Source organism: Fringilla coelebs, assembly GCF_963513975.1.
Source record: "Fringilla coelebs genome assembly, chromosome: 5".
NCBI classification, from domain to species: domain Eukaryota; kingdom Metazoa; phylum Chordata; class Aves; order Passeriformes; family Fringillidae; genus Fringilla; species Fringilla coelebs.
The window spans coordinates 33,904,529-33,930,335 of record NC_140033.1 but is presented as its reverse complement, the minus strand read 5'-3'; the positions used below and the strand labels follow the sequence as shown (position 1 = coordinate 33,930,335).

Sequence of the window (25,807 nt, the reverse complement as noted above, 5' to 3'; positions counted from 1 at the left end):
TGTAGCTGAATCACCAAAAATACTAAGAATGACTCTAAAAGGAAATATGTATATATAGTTATAAAAATAAATGTTTATGTGCAGGTTGAGATTTCAGGCTTCTCAGAAAGTGAGCATTCTGTTGTTTTCTGCCTATATGAAAATAAGTTGTTTTTTTTTTTTTTTTGCCAACCTTTGAGATGCATCTAAAGAACTTTCTTCACAGAGTTTGGGAACTGTCTGGACTATTCTTTGAGCTATAATATTGAAAGACTTTTACAGCTTTTATTGGAGGAAGAGCAATCTTGCCTTTTAAAAGAGTTGTGAAAAAATAGTCTGCTGGACAATATTTCATGTGGTAATAATGTTTTTTTCTTACATAAAAAATGTAAAAATTTGTAGATCTTGAAAATGTAAGCAATATTTATTCTTTTAAGCTGACAAAATCAGTCACATGAAGTAATTGCTAAACTGTAGTCTCTCTTGCCACTAGTGGATTAATGTAAGCAGGTCCAACCAAGCTCTTTCATTTTTCAGCAGCTTTTTTATAGTGAGGACAAAACATTATATCTGTGCCTTTAAAGTTTTAATAAAGCATCTTTATTTTGCATTTGCACATTCAAAAATATCTCCCACCTTGAGAGAGGAAATTACAATATTTTGATTTTATAATATCTTTAGTTCTTTTGTCAGAAGGTACCAGCTTAAGGTTTAGTTCTCCTCAGTGGACTGCATACATCCTCACTGCTCTCTAAACTCTGTGGGATATGGAAAACGGGGCTGTATGATCATCCTTCCAGTGTAAAATTAGTTTTAGAAAGCTTATAGGCTATCAGCTGAAGGATCTTTGCTCCTGCCTTGAGTATTTTTGGATTATCCAGGTAAATTCCCTATGTGATACAACAATCTCCCTTTGTCTTTTGTGCTGTAAAGGCCTTGAAAGTTAAAAAGGGCTTTTTAAAGAGATTGTGCACCTTGTATTCCTCTCTCACTACAGACTGTCAGCCCAGCACTCAGAGGAGGTTCCAGTTTTGGCTGTCAGCGAAGTGCCTGAGAGCCTCTCTGGGAATTGCAGATGGGATAAGGAAGTATTTGAAAATACTGTTTTATATGCTGCCTATTGTAACATTCTCTCCTATAACTTTCCCCCTTGTTTTCCATGCAGTTTGGTATCTAAGATTAATTTCTGAATATTATTGCTATCAAATTTCTAAGTATGCAATATACAATATTCATATTTATAACCCGTTAGCTAAAATGAATGAAGCACTGTTCACACAAAAGGGAGAAAACTCATGTTCTGTCTGAATATTTATTAGTGCCTTTCAGTCTTCAGAACAGTCTTCAGAGTACAGGAAAAAGTAGCTGGAATGAACCTCTGGAGATTGTATAGCTGGTCTCCTAGCCCAAGGCACTATCTTTGTCATTCCTCACAGACGTTGTAGAAGAATTATAAAATTTAAGTAGGAAGGAACTTGTGGAGGTTGCCTGGTCCAGCCTGCTGTTCAAGGCAGAGCCAACACTGAAGCTGGGTCAAGTTCCTTAGGGCCCCTATTCAGCTGAATTTTCAATAACTTTAAGGATGATAAGTCTTTGAGAAATATGCTCTAAAGTTTTACCACACCTCCATGATTTTTTTCCTCCCTTCTGTCTAATTAGAGCAATTCAAGTTTCACTTTCTGTGACTTATGTCTGCTGTCTTTTGTCCTTCTGCTGTGAATCTCTGAGAAGAGCCTGTCTTACTCTTCTCCAGTATCTCGAAAACAGCCCTTGAATTTCCCCTAATCTTTTTTCTAAAGGTTAGAAACTAAACAGACTCCAGCCCCTCAGCCACTCTGCATACACTGCATGCTGCAGCCCTGCATCACTGCCGTGGCCCTCCACTGGGCTGGCTTTGCAATGTCTCTGTCCTGCACTGCTCCAGATGAGGCAAAGTGCTGCACACACTGTCTCACAAGTGCTGAATTGTGCTGAAGGACGCTTTACCTGCTGTCTGTGCTGTTACTGATTCAGCCCAGTATGAGCTGGTCTTCATTTCTACAAGGCTGCGCTGCAGGTTGATGTGCAACGTGTTGTCAGCCAGGACCCCCCAGTCCTTTTCAGCAGAGCTGCTTTTCTTTCCAGCTGGTGCCTGTGCTGCAGGTCTTGGCATTTGCTTTAGTGAATTTCTTGGGGTTTCTGTCAGATCATCCCACTGCCCTTATCTGCTGAATGTTTTATTTTATGTTCCACCCGAATCTTCCAGACATCTCTGTAGAAAACGGAAAATAAATTTTATTTCTTTTTCATGGTCTTTGATGTTTCTGTGTATTCTGTTTCCACTTCAGTCCTCTCTGCTTCTCTTTCATTTCTTATTCTGATTAAATTTTAATCAGAATACAATTTAATTAATGCACACTTTTTGTTTTTTTTTTTTAAACTCTGGCATCTTAAATTTGGACAGAGGCATCCAGTTCAGACCTTACCAGTGTAGGAGAGCAAAGAAATAACTGTGTGTGCTATAATGCTACTAAATATATCTCTATGATTGAGTAGTTTACCATAGTGGGTGTTGTGGAGCTGGGTTTAACTACTCCATGACTGTGTTAACCAGATGCTTTTCAGGGTAATACCTACCTAATCACTTGTTCTTCATCCCGAGGTTATATAGTTGCATATTCCTGCTTACTGGAATATCTGGCATTTCTCCTTCTTGAAAGACATCTTGTTTCTTTCAGATGATTATTTCAATCTGTTTATTTTCTATTCTAATCTGCTTTCTACAGAGTGCTTGCATTTGGTCTAAGATTGGTGATGTCTTGGGATTTATTTCTGACCTAGATAGATAAAAATGGAAATTGCACATAAAGGATTGCATATGCACAATGTATAGAAAGTAAAATATTGAGTAGCAGTGGATCCACATCTTCCAAATTATTTCTTTTCTGATTGGATTCAGTATAGCTTTCCAGTCAGTTTTGCATTCACCCTGACATAGGCAAACTTTCTTTAAGAGAGTGACATATATTGTATACTTGTGAGGATATTTAGTTAGCACATATGACATCTGTTGTGCTCTGTCTACATGGTTTGCTGTCTTGCTGCTAATTTGACATTTAATCATGAGAGATCCAGGTTGGCTCTTTCGTTTTTCCCAGGCGCTGTTTGTTGACTTTTTGTTCAAAAGTTCTGTTTAATTTTTTAATCTCAGTATTTTCTTGAGCTATATTAATACAAATCATAAAAAGATCTTCCTCTCCCACCCTCCATCTGCTTTAAGACTGAAGTTGACCTTTTCTAGTCTTATATCTCCAGGAGTTCTCAAAGATGACAACTAGTGGCTTTGAATCTCTAGAATTAGAACAAGCCCAGCTACCATCTCCAGTTGCAATACTGAGGAAAATCTACCTCCTGCAAATGTAGTGGAATTACCAGCACTTGCTGAGATTTTGTCCAGTAGGCACATGTGTTACATCAAAGTGCCATGGGCTGTTTAAATAATCACAGATGACTGATCCTTTATTTTAGATCTGCTCTGAAGCTACTGGAAGAGTCTGATTCATATTGACCATAATTGTGGCTGAGAAGAAGAAATTCATTCTCTTTGTGCTTAATGGATGTTGATGTACCCGTTAAAAATAAATACACATGAGCTCGAAAGAAGGTCTTCACGTAGCTCAAATATTGCATTTCTTCACTTGTGGTCAGGCTATTTGTATAATTTAAGCATTGCTTGGCATAAATTTTTAGGCAAATGTACACAGACATTAGCATAACCCCATTTCTAACGCCCTGCAACTCCATGCTGCCAGTTTAATACTGTTTCGAGTAATCTGCCTTTATCTGCTGGCACATTCACTATCTACTAACTTGCTGAGAGTGTTAAAAATCTTCAAAAATGTTTTCATTTGGTGAATAATTGTCAGTCCATGTGTAACTCCTGGAGTTTGTGGTATTGTGGTATTTGGTGCTTTGAGCTCACAGTGAGCTCAGAAGAGTATGGATGAGTGAGAAATGGAAAGATGCTGGTAGGATGAGCCAATGATTAACCCATATTGCATTATTTCATTGTTTCAAGGTGCTGGTACCCTTTGTAATTGTATGAATCACTGTGATCATAGAATAATTTGGGTTGAAAGAAACCTTAAAGGCCATCTAATCCACCCTGCCCCTATCTCTGCCATGGGCAGGAACATTTTCATCTAGATAACATTGCTCGGAGCCCTGTCCAGTGCACCTTTGATGTTTCCAGGGATGGGGCATCCACCACCTCTTTGGGCAACCTGTGCCGATGCTTCACCACAGGCACTGTAAAACACTTCCTCCACATATCGAATCTAAATCGACCCTCTTTTAGTTTAAAACCATTGCCCGTTGTCCTGTTGCAACAGGCTATGCTGAAAAGTCTCTCTGCATCTTTCTTATGGGCCCCCTTTAATCCTGAAAGGCAGCAGTGAGGTCTTGGAGGGCGTTGGCTCAAAGTCAGCTTGGCTCCAAGTCAGCAGTGCTCTACCCAGAGTGAAAGGGCAAGTCCTACTGCCTCAGTCATGAGCTGATGTCTCACAGAAATATGGAATGTTTTTCCACTCTGTATTTTGTAATTGGGCTTCTATTTTGGTTTTCTTGTGGTTTTCTCCTCCCTCTGTTTAGAAATGTGGATTTTTTGTGGATGTTAGCCCACTCTATGGGTTAGCTTCTCATTGCACAAAATCAAAAGATTCTGAATTTGATTGGCTGAACAATATTGCCAATACAGGACTTCAAAATATTATACATAGAAGGGGAAAAAAAAGGAGAAGGATAAATTCAAGGAGTTTAGTAGTAGTAAAATCAGACCCTTCGTAGTTAAGGGTCTGATTTTATTTTCATTTTGTCTTTTGACTTCAAGAATGTCTATAAATTACATTTTCAAGATTGTGTCTTAAATCTTGACTGCTTTCAACTTATTCTTGAAGTACAAGTTGAAATTCTCATTTACTTTAGTCCAGCAGCTAGTTTTAAAGCAGCTTATGATGTATTAATAGGCACACAATACCTTCAACAATGCAGTCTTAAGAAACAATGCTGCCAACCTAATATTGTATCACATTTTCCCTTTCGCCTCTTGGAAAGTGGCATCAGAGGGGATTCTGGGAAGATTGACTGCATTGGCAGATAGAACCCATCTCATTAAATTGAATTTAAACCCTTGCTTGATGAGCTTAATCGTGATTCATAATTTTTTATCTTTCCCTCAAGAGGTTATTGAATACACTAGGTAAAATAAAGGACATAAATATTCATAAATCAGTCAAGTGTTCCCATTAGTATGTACTTGATTTTAACCCAACTGGTGTACACACACTGTGTACTAGGAGTATGGACTAGTCTTCCTAAACCAGACAATTACACTTTTTCAAAAATTAGCTACAGAAATTCTGCCATTCCTATGTTCACTTTGCAAAAAAATTTAAAAAAGACACTGTAGCAGGCATCAGTTCTGTGTGCAAATACACTGTGTAAATGGACTAAAGTATCTTAAAAGCCAGGTGTGCAGGTTGTAGTTTTTCCTCCAACTCTTCAGGCTTTGTTTTGTAGATACCTGCCAGGTCTTAGCTTTTGGACTCAGGAGTAACAGTTGATGAATCAAGGATGTGAGAGGCAAAAGACAGGGTCATTCCCCACCTCTCCTTTCATGCTGCCATTTCCTTTTGGTTGTCATAAAGTATCCACTAAAGCTTGAAATCAGAATCTGACAAAACCCCTCTCTTCTAAGTCATGAAGTCGTTGAATGGTTTGGGTTGGAAGGGACATTAAAGATTATCTAGTTCCAACTCAACACCATGGACAGGAATGTCATCCCCTAGATAAGGTTTCTCAGAGCCTCATGCAAGCTTGAGCATTTGCACAGGGCATCGATTTCAGACAGTGGAAGTTTTTCCCACTGGCCTCAGTAGATGCCAGTATTCATAGACGGTGTTTTTAAAAGTAAGAGTAACCAAAATAAAAAAATTAACACAATGACCAAGAGAGAATCTGTTGGAATATTTTACATTTTAAATCCAAAACCAAGCCATGTACAATTTAGATAGAAGCTATGTCTGTTTCCAGATGTGGAGGTGTGGAGCTTGACTCTTGTGGACTCTTTGCAGTCTTTCTGATTTCAAAGTAGCTCTATCCCTGTGGGGAGTCAGTTATTGGGGTATTTCTTGGTGGGGTGGAGATGGTGGATCTTTCAGAAGGGAATCATTTAAGACAAAAAAAAAAAGAACATACTTAGAAGCCACCAAGCAGTATTTCAAATTAACTTTTGTTTGCTTTTTATTTTCTTTTTTCTTTCAAGATGCAAAATGCTTATTTTTCAACTTCTTTGTTTATTTACAGTAGTTTACAACTCATTAGGGATCTTAAATCCTTTTCAGAGTTTTGCAATTCTTATTCAGTTAGTCTTCTTATTTGGTAATTGGACTGAAAAAAATGTGATTTGATGTATTCAATAAGATTTGAAGTGGTAATGAATCATTATGTCTTGTAAGTGAGCAGGATTTTTTTAGGTAACTAAATCATTAAAAAAGGTAAATCATTGCATATATTTGGTTGTTTGGTATAGTGATACTGGTGTAGTATATCAAATGCAGTAGGAGTATTGGAAAGCAATAGCTATTCCTTAAGAAAACAGCATTGGAATTTTTCCTTTAGTTTTCCCTTTAAAATAAACATTAGAGTAGATTTGGCCCACATGAAAAATCCTGATGAATTTGTGCCTGTGTTCTGTAACATTTCATCATCTTCTCACACAAGGCCATATGTTTTCACTGGCTTCCTGAACAGGAAGCTTTTGGTTTTGACAATGTATTTGAAAAATAGCATACAGGTTTACTTTTTATATTTTGTCAGTAAAAATAATTCTATGAGTACTATATCTATAGAAAAAAATAGCTTCTGCATTATCTCAGCATTTTTAATTTCAAAACTGAATTTTTCATGACAGTTCAGACACATGGTTCACTAATGCACTTTTAGTGACTCTTAATGATAATGCAGTTTGTAAAGTTATTGTAAAGTGAAGTTAGAGTAAGTGTGACCTAACTTTGCAATGCTGCAAAATGTGTAACAAAGGGAGTAGCAAAGTGATTTCATCCATCTGTGGAATATTTCAAGGTCACACCTTTATTGGCTACAAGATTTCTAACTAAAAAGACAGAGGATGACAGTACTTACAGTTTGATAATGTTTGCTTACTAAGCGTGAAATGAAATTTAACAGTGCAGCATGTCTACATTTGTAAATTTATTGTTTAGACTTCTCGAAAAATGAAATGTCAAGTTATCACTCTTGGCTTCAAGGATGCGATCTTTAGGCTCAGCAGGAAAGTTCACTTTGTAAACTTTTCTTCTTCAAATAAGTGTGACAATAATTTTTAAAAATGTATTTCTTAAGCAAAACAAAACTCGTGGCGTCTGAAGTTAGGATGTGGCAATACCAGCACAGCTGGGAACATCTGATGCAGCAGCTGCTCATTATGATAGTCCTTGCTACCACCAGGCATCCTGTTCAGCTCAGTGGGACAGCGAGTGAGGTTAAGCTCTTAAAGATTTCTAGTTTGACATCCTATATCATAGCAGTACAAAAATTGTGTCATCTACACCTGAATAAGTAGTGCATGAAGCAATTTGCAGGAAAGACAAGTCTAAGAGTAGAGATTAGGATGGTCAGTTGTAAATACCTGAGACACCTTTTTTTAAGGGATTGAACTCAGACCTAAGGGGATTTTTTTTTTTTAAGGAGAAAGAAGAATTGCAGAATAGTTTTTTAAGGAATCCTAATGGTCAGTCAATACCACGGGATACTCTGCACAAAATTGTATAAAGCCAGGAAGAATGCATGAGCGTGTCTACAGAATTGCTTCAGTGCTTCTGAGCAAAATGTTAATGGTTGGGTTACCCAAATACCAATACAAGTCAGTTTGTAAAATACACATCCTGTCTGAATTTGCATCTTGTAGAACTATAGATGTATTCTGAGCAGCTAAAAGAGTGAAAAGCTTTCATGGGATATCTGCAATAGTTACGAAATTCTTTGGGATTGTGAAGTTTTATCTGTGTCAATTTTGCACACTAACTGGTAATGATTTAACTGGTCTGGTGTAAAATTTCCTTAGTATTTTCTTTTATCCTTTTGTTAGTGTGGGTGAAAACCGACATCTGTCAGTATCTTGGACTCTTGAATCTTGAGGTGACTAATTACAAGTCATTTTCTGTGACTGTAATAATTAACAAGAGGAATGCTATGTATTTCTTGACATGCACATTTTTAGTCATATGACTAAATACATCATACGGTACAAAAACTCCAGGAGTTGTGAATTCCCTCATTATAACCTGCATACCAAGAGAGAAGCAATGCCTGGAGGTGTGGATCTTACTGAAGAGCACAGAGGGTGAGGATGAAAATGATTGTTAATAAGTGTTGTAGAGTGGATGTGGTAGGGAAGACTTCTTGAGAACAGCTTGAAAAGCATTTGTATTTACCGTGGGTGAGGAGTGCCACAGAAGAGGAATGAAGTAAATCCTGGTGTGCAAAGTAGCTCTGAAGAGAAGTTTGAAAAATGAGACTTATTTTGTCTCTTCTGAGTGTCACAGAATGTAAATTCCAAGTAACCTTTCATTCGGAAGCTATCAGCTTTCAAGTAGAAGAAACCTCAACTATTCTGTTGCTTCTGAAATGTATGCTGAGGTCAAGGATCTTAATAGTCTTTACGAGTAAAATCAGAATTATTTGTTACAGCCTTTATTATTACCCTGTAAAGAGCACAACTTTGAACAAGTGATTATATTTAGTCTCACAATTTTATATGGCAAAGTTGTTATTGTAAGAATGAATTTACAGCAGAAAATGTCAAACTGTATAGCAGAAGTAAATGAGATTCAGAAGCTCAGGATGTGATGCTTTTTTTTTCCCCTTTGGTTTGCCTCTTAACATTCAAACACAGGAATGCTGTTCTCATGGAGTATGGTGCAGACAATTTTAAAGTCTCTGCATTTGCTTTGTCTCTATTTTCTTTATTAATACCTGGGCTGCAGCATTAAGCAGATTTTCTCTATTTTTTTGTTTTCTTTTAATTTTTGCGTTTTATGTTCCCCTGGATGGAAAAAGGTGGACTTGAACTAGGAAACAAATTACAAACTGAACAGCAGAACCTGTTCTATGCCCTTGGAATGGGGACAGAAGGGAAGTGAAACCTCATGCATAAAGAGGTGTCAGCAGCTCTCATTTCCCAAACTGCTGTTTGGCATGAGAGAGATGAAGTACCACACTAATGTTCAATGGGCCTTGCTACTGAGAGCTGGTGGATGGAAACCTCCATCCTTCAGCGCTGTGGACATGTACTTGGGCCTCATTACTGTGGGGTTACATGTGAAGTTGTCCTTTTTGCCTTTCAAGAATTTTTACTGTTCTTTTTACTTTGTATACTTTGCAGTTTCAGACTGTGTAAAGAGAACAGGAATTACTTAAAACTGGATGTGGAGGGTATTGAGAGAGAAGGAGAAGGGTTAATCCATCTGGGCAACTGGATTCTTCATTGCCATCATGTTGGCCTGTGCCTCTAGGGCAGTGGAGTCCAGATGGATGGTTTAATTTGCATATATATTTACATAGTCTTTTATTGTAAATTCATGTGATCATAATGAGGAATTTCTCTGTAGTAGTCTTTTCCTGACACTTAAGCAGAATTTTCTTCTTGTCAGAGCTCACCTGCAATAACATCTTTCTATTTATCTACTACACCTTGACCCTGATAAAACATGGAGCTCAGGATACAGCTCAACTTCCTTTATGCCTGTGGTTTTTTTCCAGAGGTGCTTCTTCATTACTTCAATTTCATAGTTGCCTCCATATTTTTTGTAATTTTCCCTTCAGATTTCTTTCCTGTTGCCCATCTTTTATTACTTCTAACTGCTCTTGCAGTTTATTAAACAAATTACAGAAGTTTCTTATTGCAATAATTGGTTCATCAGAGAAATGAAAAATATATGACTGGTGGATGTATTCAATAATGAAACATAACAAGGTTTTTACTGCTCTTCACAATTAAATATTGCTAATAGCAGAGGGAAACACAGCAAAAAGTCTCTTACACAAACTCTTACGTGTAAAGAGATGTTGAATGGTTGATTCTCTCTGACTTACCTTAAATCTCAAACAACATATTCAAAGAGGTCTTCCACTGTCAATTAACTGTGAAATCCCACCTTCTGCAACCTTGTTTGGTGGCACGCTATAGCTCCTGTGGTCTGCAGCCTAAGAAATATTTTGATGCTTTTGTTTTAAGAACTTAATTTCATGTATTAGCTAGGTATTTTTGTTCTGGCCAGCTGTAATTTCATAAACTAATTATTCACTCTTTTCAGGGCTCTATGTGCATTTTAATTATTGTTAGAATTTAAATGTTCAGTTGTTGAAGCATCGCAAATTAGGGAAATATAATGTTATTTTTACTCAGGGAGGAATAAAAACCATATCCATATTCTAAACCACTTCTTCATATGTATTTCATAGTTGATTTGAGATATCCTTTGTGCATAAAAGAAAGACACGTGATGCAAAATCTTGGTAGTGTTCCCTCTAGCCATTTGCTACGTTTCTTTAGAAAGATGAAAACACCTTTAATTCAGACTTTCCAAAGAGCTGTGTTCTAGTTTTACTATTTTAAAATTTCAGTCTGCTGCTTTAACCCTGAAGGGGTTTTACATATGGTTGGAATAGTTCTCTGCTTAGCTTTTCTTGAAGAATGATTATTGGTGTCACAAAATATTAAGGAAATTCAAACTTTTTTTGTACTTAATTTTACCTGAGCAGTATTTCCTTGGTGGTGGTAAAATTAGCATTTGTTAATGAATATTTGTATTCTAATTAGCCACTTACTTAAATCCAAATAGGCTAGAAAGACGAGAAAAAAATAGAATGTATGCAAATGGCTTTAGCTGAATTGAAGGGGGGAAAAAAAGTGTTTTTTCCCCTGAAGCATACATTCTGCATGAAATTCAACTTGACAAGTGACCCTTTCAAAACAGCGCCACAAAGATTTCTCGGCATTCTCCATAAATGAGAAGCAGCATTCTTGTATTGTACACACAAGCAGTCCCCCAGTTCCTTTTAAATGAAAGTAGCCTCTTCCTCTTTCCTTTGTGCTCTGTTTTATCCTCATCCCTGTGTTGGCATTCACATTTATGAGCAACTTTTACTTGAGAAAATTTTGCAAAAAAGCAAAATCACTGGGGATGTTAATGCAAAATAATATATATGATCAAATACAATAAAGTACACAAGTTCTCTATTTTATTAATTTCAAAGTATGAAAATGTGTGTGTTCACTTGCAAAAAAAAAAAAGAAAAAGAGAGGGAAAAGAAAAAATATTTGGTAGTTAATTTAATTTACAGCGAGGTGATGCAAAAGCTGAACTCCAACTCTCATGTCTTGCATTAATTTAGGAGCAGAGGACAAAAATGGTCGATGATTCTGTGTGAGCAATTAATAGCAAGAATGTATGACACGTGAAACTGAATGTAGTACATTAAAATCACTGATAATTTAGCAGTGTATAGCTAGTATCAGATTAAAAATAGCAGTATGGATCAGCAGTATTTTATCACCATCCAGTTCTCCTGCAGCAACAATCTAAAGATAGTGCACTGGTTATCCTGCATGTAGATAAACTGTCAAATGGGAGAGATATGCAATGCAAAATTTAGTATGTCCCGTGCCTTCATATGTGATGCTCTTTTCAGATGTCTTTAGGAAGAGAACAACACTTATGTTCAGAATCTGACTTGACAGAGGGGTTTTGGGTGGAGCAGTGGTACTTCAGGAGGCAGTGGGCAGCTGCTGGGTGCTCCTCACACACAGTATTGGCTTTGAACACACACTGCTTCTGCGTATACGGGCCGTATGTTCTTATAGAGTGTAATAGATTCTTGATTGCAGGCACTTTATAATTTTCAAATTGATAAGCTCACATTTTGCACCAAGATATTTAGGACAAAGAGTGGAAAATTGCAGCCTTGACATGAGCAATTGTCATGTGTGAACAAACATCACTTGAAAAACTATAAAGTCAGACGAGATGATACTGTAAGATAAATAAGGGGAATAGTTCCTTTGTTAGTTATTGCTGGTCTTCAAAAACAGTGACAGCAGGTTATCAAAGACATCCCTCAGCTGAAGGAGAAGCAGAGAGAAACGATCATTTCCTCCCTCTGAGGTTTGCTGTACCTTAATGCTTAGGGGTTTGAGGGAGGTGGGAAAAAAACCTGTTTCCTCTATTCAGCCAGCCTCCAAGAGCTGTTTATATTAATCTTAATTTTTGTATTGTCCATGTATAATTCTGTGGGGTTTTTGCACAAGAGTAACCTGAAGCAGGTAGATCTGTGCAACTGCCATCATGTGCTCTCTTCCCTAGTTGCCTCCCAATGAGGGGCATTGCTTCCCCCAGCAAAGACTTTCAGGGCTGCCCAGAGAAGCAGAGGGAGATACAGGAGGATAGAAGGGTTCATCTGTCTAAACTATTCGTCTTTTAAACACTGAAACATACTGATTAACAGAGTGCAAAATACTGCCCCAAACTGTTAATATTTGGTGCCCATTCCATTCTGTATTTATGATGCCATGCATTTGAGAGTCTTCCTTCATACACAGCCTCTGGTTTCAAAGCATCATGTTTGCAAGTCCACTCAAATGGAAATACTTGTTAAATATTTACTACCATAGTGGTTTATCCTTGGATACCAAGATATTTTTTCTACTGCTTTTCCCAAATACTGGGAAGAGTGCTGTAAGAAAGAAGTATGTCACTTGTGAAAGTTTACCTTGATAACTGTATAGCTAATTTTGTGCAAATAAAATGTTAAATGAAGATATTTTACATGATGAGAAATCTAATCTTTGCTCTGGGTAGGGTGTAAAGACAAGTTAAAGCTTAAATGCTGACATCTGACTTTTAGAAAATTATCCATGGCTGCAAAAGCATTTATGCTTCAGCTCAACTTTTCAAAAAGGACTGTCTTATTTATGTATGTTTTATTATTGCTATGAGGTCTTTTCCAGTAAGTCACTGACATGAGAGTGATCCAGTTTGATGGAGCTTCTCCTTAACTTAAACAAATTAATTATCAGAATGGAGTATGCAAATATTATCTAATCGGTGCCACTTGGCAAAATTTTTGTTATGCCAATCATGCTGGGTGACAGCATGACAATCCTTGCTTCTTCTAAGAAGTCCCCTTGGAAATGGTAATAGAATGCTTGCTTTGATTGGAGTAGGCAGAAAGGATGAGCCAAAGAGCTTCAGACATATTTATGTTGCAACTCTCTGTTGTGGCATTAAAACACCAGAAAATTGATTCTCCAAATTCTAGTTCAGAGACAGCTTCAGAATATAAACCAACATCTAATTTTATGCCCTCTGCGCATAATTCTCCTATTCTCTTTGTCATTAAGGATGAAACTCATTGTCATCTCTGATGTTTCGCATTCTAAAAATTTGAAAGACAGTGTTTGTTTCTTTCTCTGGTTGTCCTGTCCAATGAATATACCTTTCTGAAACTGCTGTATGCCTGCATAGTTTCTGCTCTTTTGTTTCTTTTCAACAGAAGGTTGAAAGAACCGTGTTCATATTCATTAAGAAATGAGTTCTTCTCCACAAGAAGCTGCAGAAGGGTGAATCCTGAGCAATGGGGGAAGCAGTAGTTAAGCTGTTTATTTGTTTTTTTTTTTTAACTACTGTGTTTATGAAACTGAGTTCTCTGTGTATACCTTTGAAAGTAGGACTATGATTAAATATTTACAGGTATGGCATGAGGAGTAGCTAATGAATGTCTCCAGCATTTTCAGCAAGCAGTAGCAGTGGTATGTAATGCATATGAAACAAAAATTTTGTTGAGAAATCTTACTAGTATAGTAAAGCACTTAATGCTCTGATTTGTATTAGTATATAACACCACTGTCCTCAGGTAAGGTATTTCCTTCTCTTTAAATTGCCTCAAATACCACAGTATTTTAGGTCAGAGAAAATCCAATCAAAAGCTTAGCTTGCCCTATGTTTTTTTTAAAAATATGTAAAAATTCTGAGATTATATGTGTCTGCTGTTTGCATTCATGGAAGAGGAATGGCTGCATGATTTACATGCTGGCAGGATTGTTAGTTCGTGTGTTAGAAACTGCAGACCTGCTTCTGCATCTTTAGCGTGGGAGATGGAGCCTGGTCTGTGCAGAGAGTAGTTGGTGGTGGGATAGAGTGAAGTGCAGCAGAGCTTGAACCCCCTCTGCTTATCTGAGGAGAGCTTGTGCTCCCCCTCAACACCTTCATACTTTACACACAACATAGGAGGGAGCTATTACTGTGAGCACTGGCCAGTAATACGATTTGGTACATTATTTTCTGCTTTGTTATAGCAGCCATATAGCTGTGTGATGGCACCTCATGAGCATGAGAGAAAAGGGGAAGTCCATTGCACAAGGTAGTAATGTACTTTCTATAGCTCAAAATTTGCTCAGTCTTACGTCGGTTCTCTCTAGACAGTGGTCAGGCAGTTGATGTCCTGCACCTGCAGCTTGTGCTGCTACTTCAGATCATTTGGTTGCTCCCATATCTGCGAATTTGTTGTATTTTTCTTGTCATGGATTGGCCTGAAGTCTTCCTGGGGTGTGCTGAGGACTAGGGAAAACCTGCTTCTGCTGCAGCATATTGAGCAACGGAGGCACTGGAAAAGGTTGTATTTACTGAGTAAAAGCCAAGTGTGTCTGCTTATTCCAGTTTTCAGCTTTCATTTAGAAGACAGTTTAAAAGCCAGAAAGTTCTACATTTTATCCTTTTTAAAAAGATGTAATTTTTAATTGAACGTAATAATTTAACTTCATGGAGCAGTGATAGCTGCAAGACTTCTTGACTCTAGGTTTCTGACACCTACAAATACCTTTTTCACATCTGTCTGGGAGAATCCTCAACAGGGACAACAAACCAACATTTCCCTCTTTGAAAAGAGAGAGTTCTGCCTCTGCTGTAGGCTACATCTTTGGTTTTCATGTTTTGTGACAGTAATGTTTTTGCTGCTTGGTGGCAGAGCGCAGAAGAGATGCAAGTTGAAGCCTTCAAAACATACAGTGATCTCTTCCTAAAGTCCATAGGTGAAGTTTTTAATTTTGGTAATAGGTCTGTAATACTCCTCTAAGGTCTTTACCATTTGAAAGTTGAAAGCTGTGTGATAAAACCAGACTTGTAATGAAACACAACCTCCTTATAGAAGTTTCACTAAAAATAGTTCTGGTGGTGCCCTGGGGGTGTTCATCAGCTAGCGACAGCGACTGCATTTTCACAGCGGGCAAGCAGGGCTGGTGAGGTCAAGGAGGATGAGTCTGTATTCCTGTGGGGAGCTTGGCAGGAGTATCCAGGGATTTTTGAGTTTTTTACAGATAAAATGAGTGTGGGTTTGTGACAATATTGTTTTAAAATACCTGGGAAGCTGGAACAAGCCCAAAAGAATTCCAGTTCCGTCTTTCAGTGTGTGTGTGTGTTTTAGGATCCTCAGGTATCAGGTCTAGTTAGCCTCTACTTATATCTTTCACATGTTTCAAAACTAGAAAATCCCAATTTAATAATTCATCTCTGCATATTTCTTTTGAAACAGAATTGGTAAGTTACAATCCTGGTTTTTGCTTTACTTCTTCTTTTCTTCTTTTGAAAACATTGCCCTGGTTTACTCTATGCAGAATGACTCACTGAAATGTCTGCATCACCAGAAACTAATCCTTGCTCTGCGTGCTCTTCCTTTTCCAGACGATGAACCTGTAAAATCTGTTTTACAGGAAGACTTTCTGACTTTCTTATGCTCTTAACTGCAAAATGGTGTCTCTTGGGAGCCTGGATGCAAGTGACCATGTTCAGCACATAGTTTGACTGAGGTGACTGCTTGATCCCTGACTTTTGCCAACAGACAGGAGAAGTCCTGCTGGACTAGGGAACATGAGGACAATAAAAAGCCCCTGATAGATGTCAGCATGTTAGGATTCGAGCAGTCACTGCTTTTGTTTTTGTGTGGGAGGGAAACTTTATCAGAAACACGGATGAAATTCCAGCCTTATCTTAGGGAATGCATGTGGGTTTCAGGCACACAGCAAGAAAAGATAGCCAGTGCCTTTTCAGGCTTTTTGCTTCTCTCACCCTGTGCAAAGGATATTCTGCCGCACCTTAATTTGAAAGTTTTTTGAACTCCGCTGGGATTTGAAATGAGTGTTGTCATAGTGTGCTTGTGATGTCGCTTCCTTTGTTTGCCTATTGCCATATCCCCTGGCCAGCTCTGTAGGAGACCTGTCTAGAGTGCCTTTTAATGTTTAGATCTAGCAGTGATTAGAATACACTAATGCCCAGTGGGTATATGTGTCATTTTTTAACAGCTGCCGAGCTTTCTCCCTGCTGCTCCAATTAACACATTCGGCGCACACTTGCCGATGAGTGGGCTGTGTGTATGGATTAAACCACTTTGCTATTTATTCATCCACTGTATGGGATGCCAGAAATAGATTGGCTTGTTTCCTGTTCTTACAACAAATGAAATCAAACGTGCTCCTGAGCCTTTGCCCGGGTAGATATGAGGGCAGCATTTAACTGGCGAATGGAAACCTGTTTTGCTGTGAGATATGGTTCAGTCCATTGACTAACATCTATCCCCGCCTCCCAGCCCCTCTTCAAATGATGGAGACACAGGATAGGGAGCTCTCAGTGCTGGGCTTCCCCTTGCTGACAAGCAGGTCTCTTCAACTTTGTCCTCTGCTGCTTAATAACAGCTTGAAATCCTGAAATTCTCCCTTTGCTTCAATGCTTTCCTTCTTTATTTATTTTCAGGTTGAAATATTCCATTCAGTAGATTTGATAAAGTGTGTCTGTGTGTGTGCCCCCTTTTTTTTTTAAAAAAGGGAAAACAATATGCTTCCTAGTCACAGCTGAGATAAGGGAGGGGCTGTTTAATGGTAGCGGAGCGGCTGGTGGGAGCTGCAGCTCTGCTCCGGTGCCTGCGGTTGATTCATGCTGGGACAGCTCTTTGTGAAGCAGAGGGCAAAGGGGGCTGCCGGCTGGGGCTGTGACTGAGGAGGAGATGGAGCGCTTCTTGGGCTTTGTCAAGCAGATACGAAGATCGAGAAGAAGAAAAGGCAAAAAGTACCGGCCAGAGGAGGATTACCACGAGGGCTATGAGGATGTCTACTATTATGCCTCAGAACATTTTCGAAGTGAGTATTTTGCATAACCTCATTTTCCTTTGGCTGTGATAAATGTTATGTTCTTAAGATGTTTAAAGTCCAAAAATGCGAGCAATATTCCTCCCTTGCTAGAGCCTGAGCCTCGTGTATGTATTAAAGTCAGTTCCTGTGGGAGCTCTTTCTGGCTCTGCTGCTGCTGAACAATACAAAGCATCTGAAGTGGCACAGAAGCTCTCAAAGTAAAGAGGGTTTGTCTGCAGACCCTGGTGAGATTTCAGATGCAGTTAATCCAGTCTGACTGCTGGAAACCTTTTGTTAAAACACTGTGTTGATGAACGAGTAGGGTGGCGGTAGCCCTTGTAGAGTGCCTTTGGAAGGCTGTGTGGATGTTTTTAAAGCACTACAGAGGTAACGAGCACTGGTTTTTAAGTTTAAGTTGATGAATAATGTTTGCTGTTGAGGGAGAGTCAGTTTACTAAGCCTCTGCTGTGACCTGGTCTTTTCAGTAGTGAGTAAATTGAGTGGGCTGGTTCTTCGCTGCAGGTCCTGGACCACTCCTGGAGAATTAAGTGGGGATTTTTTTTGCTGGCACTCATGTGATGGCACTCAGCAGCTCTGCCAAAACCAAAATAAACCGCCTGCTCAGAAATCCCTGTGCAAACTGTATGCTGGACCCTGCAGCTTTTTAGAGTTTGTCTGCTGTGCCTGTCAGGTTTCAGAGCTGCTGGTCTGCCGTGGTCTTCTGGAGACGAGGGTGTGCCCAGAGATGCCCACAGGGAGGGTGGGAAGGAGGGAGCCACACGCAGCCCCTCCCTGGGGTCTTGTGTGGCACTGTCAGGGCAAGGGGGTGGCACCATGAGCATAATTCAACAAAAATTGGCTGTTTCTGCTGTTTTGGCCACTGGTTTGGGACCTTTGCAGTGAAGCTCTGCCTTGCTGAGCTGCTGAAGTTTGATGCACTTTTTTGTTGTTCTCTACCATGTGAGTGACTGTCAGTATATTTTTTTCTTCATTTCCACTTTGCTGAAATAAAGCATAAGAACATTTGTTTTAAGATAGAATGATAAATGTGATTGTGCCTTACAGCACCAGAGAACTGCTATCTTGTGGAAAATTAGGAAACAAGAGTTGTTCTTATTGGCTTTCTCCCTGTGCACCATGCTTGCCTATCTCCTAAAGACAATCAGTGTAGGGTGCTTGGTTGTTTACTGGGCTTCTTCTTGATAAAATTTTGTTTGCTTTCCATTTTTAAGAAAACTTACTGTGCTGATAATTTTAAACTATATAACTTATCTATGTTGTTAAGAGGGAGTTCTTGCAAGAAAAAGACCTGTTTGGGAGGCAATGCAGTAATAATGGGTAACACAGTGGCATGAACTCTGCTACACAAAATCTACTACACAAGAACTAAAAATTTTAAATCTGTTTAGCACTGAAAAATTTGAAAGTGATATATGTTAGTGAAAGCACATAACTTCTCCTTGCTTTAATATGTAAATCAAACGAACGTGTCAAAGCCAGTTGTCAAAATATTTCCCTAGCTGATTGTTGTTGTTGAAGGTCCTTTAAAGAAGAAAGCAAAGCCCCTCCAAAAACTGTCAAATGTAATAAGGATTTCTTGACTGACGATTAATAAATTATTAACTCTTAACTTAATGTATGGCACTAAGATTGAGCCAAATGTCTCATAGGTTTTTCCTTGTACTCTACTTAGAAAATAGAAGAATAGTATATACTTCAGCTTGTGGAGGTCGTAAGGATTTCAGATGGGATGAAATGTGTGTCATATTTTGAAGTGATGTTTACAGCAGTGTTCAAGTACTCAGAGTGAATTGAACTCAAAATAGCACACAGCCCTATGGAGCTGGATGCACAAGGAGTTAGCTACTTCTCACAGTTACTTAAACCAAACAGTCACAGGAGATTTCAGCCATGCAGTCTTTTTAGAGATACCATCTCAAGCACAATTCCTCTTCAAGTGCTTTTGTCTGGTCTTTCCATGTGCTTTATGTGTCAGTGTTTTGGCTGGAATGGTGTGGTAGTTACTTAAAGCAATAGGTGTGGTAGTTACAGGTGCAAAACCTGAAAATATGCTGCTGGTGCTATTACTAATGCACTCGTCAAATTGAATTTCATGTGTTTGGGACAATGAAATGTTTCATATTTAATTTAATTATGGTCTGGTGTTACACTGTTTACAGTACAAATTTAGAGTAATTGCAGAGCTTTTAATAGCCATTCCTTCTGCAGTCATTTGCCTAGAAGAAATGTGTGCTTGCAGGAAAGATTGTATTTATTGTTACGATTTTTAGACTATCAGAGCTAATGAACTCAAATGCTTATTGTTCATTCAACTGAATGGAGATGGAGCTTTTTTAGATTTAGTTTCCTTTCTCTAGGTTATTAGGCATCCCTTCTCTATCATCATTTATGAGTTATATATCCAATTAGCCACTACATTTGAAGATTGTCTGAGACAATGACTTTATGAGCTTGTTATTCTCTTCTTCCCCCATTTGTAATATGGCTTTGAGTGTTGTACAGGCAGGCAGAATTAATGAAAAAATGCAGAAACTGCATTAGAATAACCGCAGGATCAAACAAAGACAACAAAGTTAAAAACAGAATAGGCCTCTGGGAATCACAGGAAAAAGGTGACTTTAGTTTGTCCTCAGCCCAGCTGTGTCTGGATACTGGGATATTGTCACTCCCACTGTTTGGTATACCATCTTTACTTCTCCAAAGCTTTGCCATGAAAAACCGTATTAGCTGTGATACTGGGACACAGCTGGATGAAGGGAATGTGCAATGCTGCCTAAAGCTCCCTGAGTAAAAAAAGACACCCCAGCTCCTGAGGCAGATGTGTTTTTTCATGGATGTTTCATCCACTTGTGTTTAGTTAATGGATAACCTTACTTTGACATGCAGCACCAGCTCTCCTGTCTTTCTGAAGTGTCTGTGCTATGTAATGCTAGAAAAACCAAAGTAATAATTCTGGTACTCAAGCACATATTGACATTAGTAGTGCAGGCATCATACTCATTTCAGTGAGACTTTGCAGTGTGAACATAGTGAGTGATGAAACTGCTACCCAATTTACTCAGACAAGTTGGTGCTTATTTTATAAAACACTTCAAAAAGCATCATACTTATCTTGAGCAGCATTACAGCACTGCCATTCAACCTGTTCCTTATAACAAGGCTTTGTGTGAAAAAGGCCCTTGTTATATCATTGCAAAGACTGTTTGCAAACCATCAGGAATGCTGTGTATCAGAACTTGCTGGAATGCTCCCAGAAATTACATAAATCCAATTGCTGAAGTCAGGGTGTTGTGCCAAGATCTTTGAGTTTCAGCCTAGTCTTGAGTGGGAGTGTGGATTTGGGACCCAGCCTAACTTGGTCACCTCTTCCCACACCCTAAAATAATTTCAGCACTAAGTCTTTATTTTTCAAAATACCTGGAAGGATTTGGGTTTCTTTCAACTCATTTTGAACTTCTCAGGTTTCATGAAACATCCAGTCCTAGAGTATGAATGCATCTTGTTAAATTTTGCCTTATTTATGGTACTTCTGGTGTCTGTCATCCATCTCCTGAAAGATGTTTTTTTTTCTCATTGGTGGTTCTTCTTCTTATGATGTTCTTCTCAACATAGTTCACAGCATAGTCTGTTGACATAAAGATTTTACTTTCTGTGTAGCTACAATGACAATATTAAGTAATGATCACAAAAAGCAATGTCTGAAGAATTCTGCTAGTAAGTACCCACTAACCTGAAAGGTCCCATGATTTTAGCCTTGACCTTAAAATGTTCCATTTAGTCACCAGGGTCCAATGAATAACTTTCTTCTATCCTTTGTCAAGGCCTAGTATATGTTGTGTAAGAAGAGTGTTGATATGTTCAAAGTAATCTGCCATAGTCTACATCTGCAGTGAAGTCATGTATCATTTCCCTCTCTGATGCATTTATTAATTGTTTCACAATTCTGATTTAGAATCATCTGGCTCCTCAGTTTAGGACCATCAACCTGTTCAAATTTGTTCTCTAAATACATGTGATGGTCTTTCCACTGATTTGCCCTTCTCCCTCCCTGTCTCATCACTGGAAAGTGAAGGGAAGGTATTTGACTCCTAGCCTAAAAAAGAAGGTAAAAAAGGAAAACCTGAAGGTTTTATATGACTCAGAATCTAAAATGTCCTCTTTGTTGACTGAAATCTGGGAATTATTAAATTAAAATTGTATGTATGATACACTTCTTGGGATGGTGTCAGCAGAAAAACTCCACTTGGGCGTTATTCTCCAACACAGCTCAATGTTATGGTGCAGAAACTCCCACACCATAGCTGCCAAAATGTTAGGAATAAATGTCTTTGCATTTCATACCTGAGGCGGTTTTGAAGCTGTATTAAATACATAAGATAAAACACCAAGGGGAGTGACGTGGCAATGTTTTCTTAATGATGTGGTCAGTAGCAACATCACTCTTGTCAAGACTTTCTCAATTTTGTAAATTGGTAAAAATAGTTCTTGTTTGCAGCAATCTCACAGATTTGATTGGGGTTGCAGAAGAGTTAATGATTTTATGAGTCATATGGTGACAAGGTAATTGAGTATCTCTTGCTCAAGCTGTAGAGATGTTAATTGATCCTGAGGTTGAGGAATGCAAGACAACTGCTTTTTGTTTTACAGTGAGAGTTTGTTGCTAGTTTGCAGTTAACTGAATGTGCATGTGTGGGGGGGTTGTTCTTCACCTATCACAGATCTTGTCATGTCAGTACAGTAAAATCTCAACTTGCACAGAAACTAAAGTACTTGTTGAAGCCTACAAGAAAAAAATGCTTGGTAACCCGAGTAGAGGATATTGCAGCCTTTGAAAACACAGTGAAAATAATATTTAAAAGAAATAACTAAAATTTATTTAAACTTCTTATTTACTTCATCTTAATAACTGTTTTATGGTTGTTGGAATCTGGAGGTTTTCTTTAATGGACTACAGGTCTGGACTATTTCTGTTTTACAGGAGTGTTTCTGTTTTCCACTCTTTTCCTGAGATCTGGATAGCCCCAATGCCTCAGGTTCCTCATGGGTGTGATGCCCCTGTCCAGACAGACTGTCATCACAGGGCTAGCACCCCGTGTCAGTTTGCAAGCCAGCCACCGTGATAAAGGAAGCTGCTGTGTTTGAGCTTTATTGCTGGGGCGGGCGGTGTCAACTTCCCCATTCAGGGTTTTCTGAATGAAACAAAAGTGCTAGCAGGTGATGCTGTCTCCGCTTCCACTGCTAAGACTTCCTATGTGACAATAGCAATATTTTCTATTTGGGATAAAATTCACACAGTCATTAGATAAGGGTCTACCCACATGCTGTTTCTCTTGCTTTTTCATCTTCTTCAAAACACATAGCTATTAAAATTGTTAAAAAACTGTTGGGGTTTTTTTTAAGCAATTTGTCATTGCATCTTGTGGAGTTTTATATTTCATGACATCCATTCTCTTGCAGAGAATCGCTTGACTTCTGATGAGGTATGTGTGTGTTTTGGAGATGATCCCATTTATCTACCATCTTGTTCATCGTGGTTGCTAGTGAGATTGTTCTTTCTGGTGGAACCCAAGTGGAGGAGGAGAATTACATAGTATGCTCATTTTATAGACAAGCAAACTAGTAGGAGTAGGTAAAAAAAGAAGACTGTCAGCAGCTCTTCAGCCTCCCATGAAATTATTTATGTTTTCTAAGCCCATAAGAAATATGCATATATTAAAATCTTATTTTATCCCTTTACGGTTTATTTTAGTTAAAACATGTAAGTCTTGGGATGAGGCTTGTGTTTGTAGATGTTTAGTCTGTTTGAATAGTAGCTTTAGCTGCATGATGTTGTTTATATAATTAAGATATAATAAATTGGTCTTGTTCCTTTTGCTGCAGTAGCATGATAGCCAGCTACACTGTGATGCACAGTCTGTTGTTAGTGTGGCACCTAAACCCGAGTCTGTGGGGTTGTCTGCAGGACTGGAGCAATGCATTTCCTCTTGCCAGGCAGGTGTGTGCTGGTTTTGGTGAAACATATTCATTATTTGTGAAACAGACCACAAAAGCCTAATTTTGGTTTTTTTCTTAAAACTGCCATGCAACAGCCAGTTTTAAGTTTGTTAGTAATAGAATTGCTTTTTTAAGTGACCCTTTGTGGCTCTTCTACAAGTGGCCCTTAGGCTCCTGGGGCAGCACAGAGCGTGGATAGTAAAACATTGCTTTGGAGTTACTTCAGGGAAAACAGGTTATTTATTTGAAGGCACTGAAATAATGAGACCTGAGTTATATAACTCTTTGCATGAAGTGGAAACACTTCTCCCTGCTAGCAATTGCGAGCATGCAATTTCTGTGCTACTTTTCTTTCATTTACTTTCCAGTCCTACTCTTTACTGAATAACTGAAGATTCTGATTGTTCCTGCTCAAGGAATGTACTCCTTCTAGGTCTTCCTCTTTGAACAGCGGCTTCTGGTATGTCTTGGTTTGGAAAAACAGCTGCCTGCTAAAGGAGATAGGAGCCTCCCCTGAAATGGAGAATGCACACCCTCCCCACCCCTCCAAATTGCTATGAATTTTAAATTAAGGGGCTCTCAGGTAAAAGATATGGGAGCAGGAAATAACAGTTGTTTAATTGGGAAGGGAAAAAAATTAAAATTATAAAATACAACAATGTAATACACTAGAACAACACTGACAGAATCAGAACTCAACCTGACAGCCTGTTGGTCAGGGTGTTGGTAGCAGTCCAGTTGGAAAAGGGGCTGCAGTCCTCCTGGAGTGTCAGGTGTGGTTCTGTTGGAGTAGAGGTGCTGTAGGAATGGGGCGTATTCTTCCTCTGCAGATCCGTGGAAGTAGAAGCAGCTGCTGTTCTCTGAGGAGTCCAGTGAAGAAGAGCCGTGCTGCTGTGTCAGAATCTTCCAGCTTATATCGGTGTAGGAATGCTTGGCTCCTCCCTCTGGGCGGAGCATCTCACAATGGGATGTTATAGTTCTTATCAGCCATGCAGTGACATTCAATGACTTGTTATCAGCAGATGTCCCCTGCTGAGGGAGGAGTGATTATGATCACTCAGGAAGAGAGATAAGGAGAATTGCCCACTTGACACCAGACAACTGCCATACAGATGGCAATAGAATACATCCTGCCTTGCAATCTGGAACATGGTATAAGGTTGTACTTCAGGGTTTTAGAGAATTTGGCACCCTTTATATTTTAGTGTGTCTGGAATAGAGGATGTTCACATTCAGACAAAGAAATGCAGAGAGGCCTGGGCTTCCTACTTCCTGAAATGATGTGCAAGTTCTTGGTTTTAATCATGATTTTGCCAGTTTACATCATGAACACGTAGTGAGGTGTGGAGGGATAGAATGTAGGAAAATAAAGATAGTGCAGAAGATAGTCTCGCACCTGAGGAGTTGCAGCTGTATTAATCACCAAAGATTAGGAACAGGCCTGCCCTCAATGGGCCACAGTGTATCCAATAAGAAGAAGAGTGCTACAAAAGAGTGGGTTAGCTGGTGAGGGGAGAGTTGGAGTTTATTGACTGTGCTGAGAGGAAGAAGGAGTCAGTGCTGCAAGGAGCTGCCTATGAGAAGTCACCAAGAAGGTATGGGATTTTTGCAATAAGATGACAAGAGTGATGTGATTATTTTTTCCCCTTGGATATTGTGAACTGAATGGAATATCAGGTTGTATGAACTAAGATTAAAGAGAGAGGTAGAAGCAACTACTGAGGTGTCAGTTTTAATATTGGCCTTCAGTTCCAGTGGAAGACTTGAAACAATTAGTAGAACAAAGAAGGAAACAGTGTAAGTCCCCTGCTGACGAGATTATAAACATTTACTGAATGATTGCTGTGTTTTGTTAGCAGGGCATGACAGGAGCTGTCATTAATCATCATCATGAATATAAACACACCTGTTTACCATAGTTATTATTTCTGTAAGACAAATGTGGTATTCATCGTATGTACAGAGTTATTGGGAATTTTGTGTAGTGTTTTTCAGCAGAGAAGCAGGGGTTGTGCTGTGACTGGGTACTGGAGCCCACGATGACCACACTGCCGATAACCCAGGCACCTTAATGCTACTGATTTTGTTCAGAGGGTTTTCTAGTTACCCTCTGAAACCCAGGAAATGATGCACAAATCAGCATTCTGAGGACTCATAGTCCCGATTTAAAAAGCGGCAGAACTAAGGGTGTCTCTAGGACCTACATTTGGCCTCTAATTAAAGAGTCCTTAATGAAGGACCTGATCAGTTTTGCTGTAGTGCTGGTGTGACAGAGGCTGCACCAAATCCCGTCAGGGCTCATCTCTCGTTTTCCTCACTTGAGAGCATGAACTTGCAGATGTCTGGCACCAGTTGCTGTAGCCAAGGGAGGTCTGGTTTGTATACACAGAAATTACATAAGCCTCAGTAGTCTGAAAATCCAGCCATAAGGCATCTCAGGCTTCAGCCTTTCAATTGTTGCATACCTTTGATAATCATCTCCCTGTACTCTGGTTCTCTGCCTATGAGATGGGGCTAATGATACCTCTCCTTCACAGGTATGCTGTGGAAATAAATTAGTGTTTGCTAAGCCAGCAAATGCTA

The 25,807-nt window shown here is 38.9% G+C and overlaps 1 protein-coding gene across 7 annotated transcripts in view; it reads left to right on the top strand.

The window, feature by feature from the left end:
- The window catches only part of GRIP1 (glutamate receptor interacting protein 1), a gene marked incomplete at its 5' end in the record, with an annotated part of 305,864 nt that overhangs the window by 76,656 nt on the left and 203,401 nt on the right, over positions 1-25,807 (top strand). For 5 of the 7 annotated variants that reach the window (XM_084205366.1, XM_084205363.1, XM_084205367.1 and 2 more), the window contains one exon: positions 17,086-17,218. The exons of the other annotated variants lie outside the window; for them this stretch is intronic. In XM_084205366.1, coding sequence (XP_084061492.1) covers positions 17,086-17,218 — 133 coding nt within the window. Of the gene's footprint in view, positions 1-17,085; positions 17,219-25,807 lie in introns of those variants that run through there. 7 annotated transcript variants of the gene reach the window in all.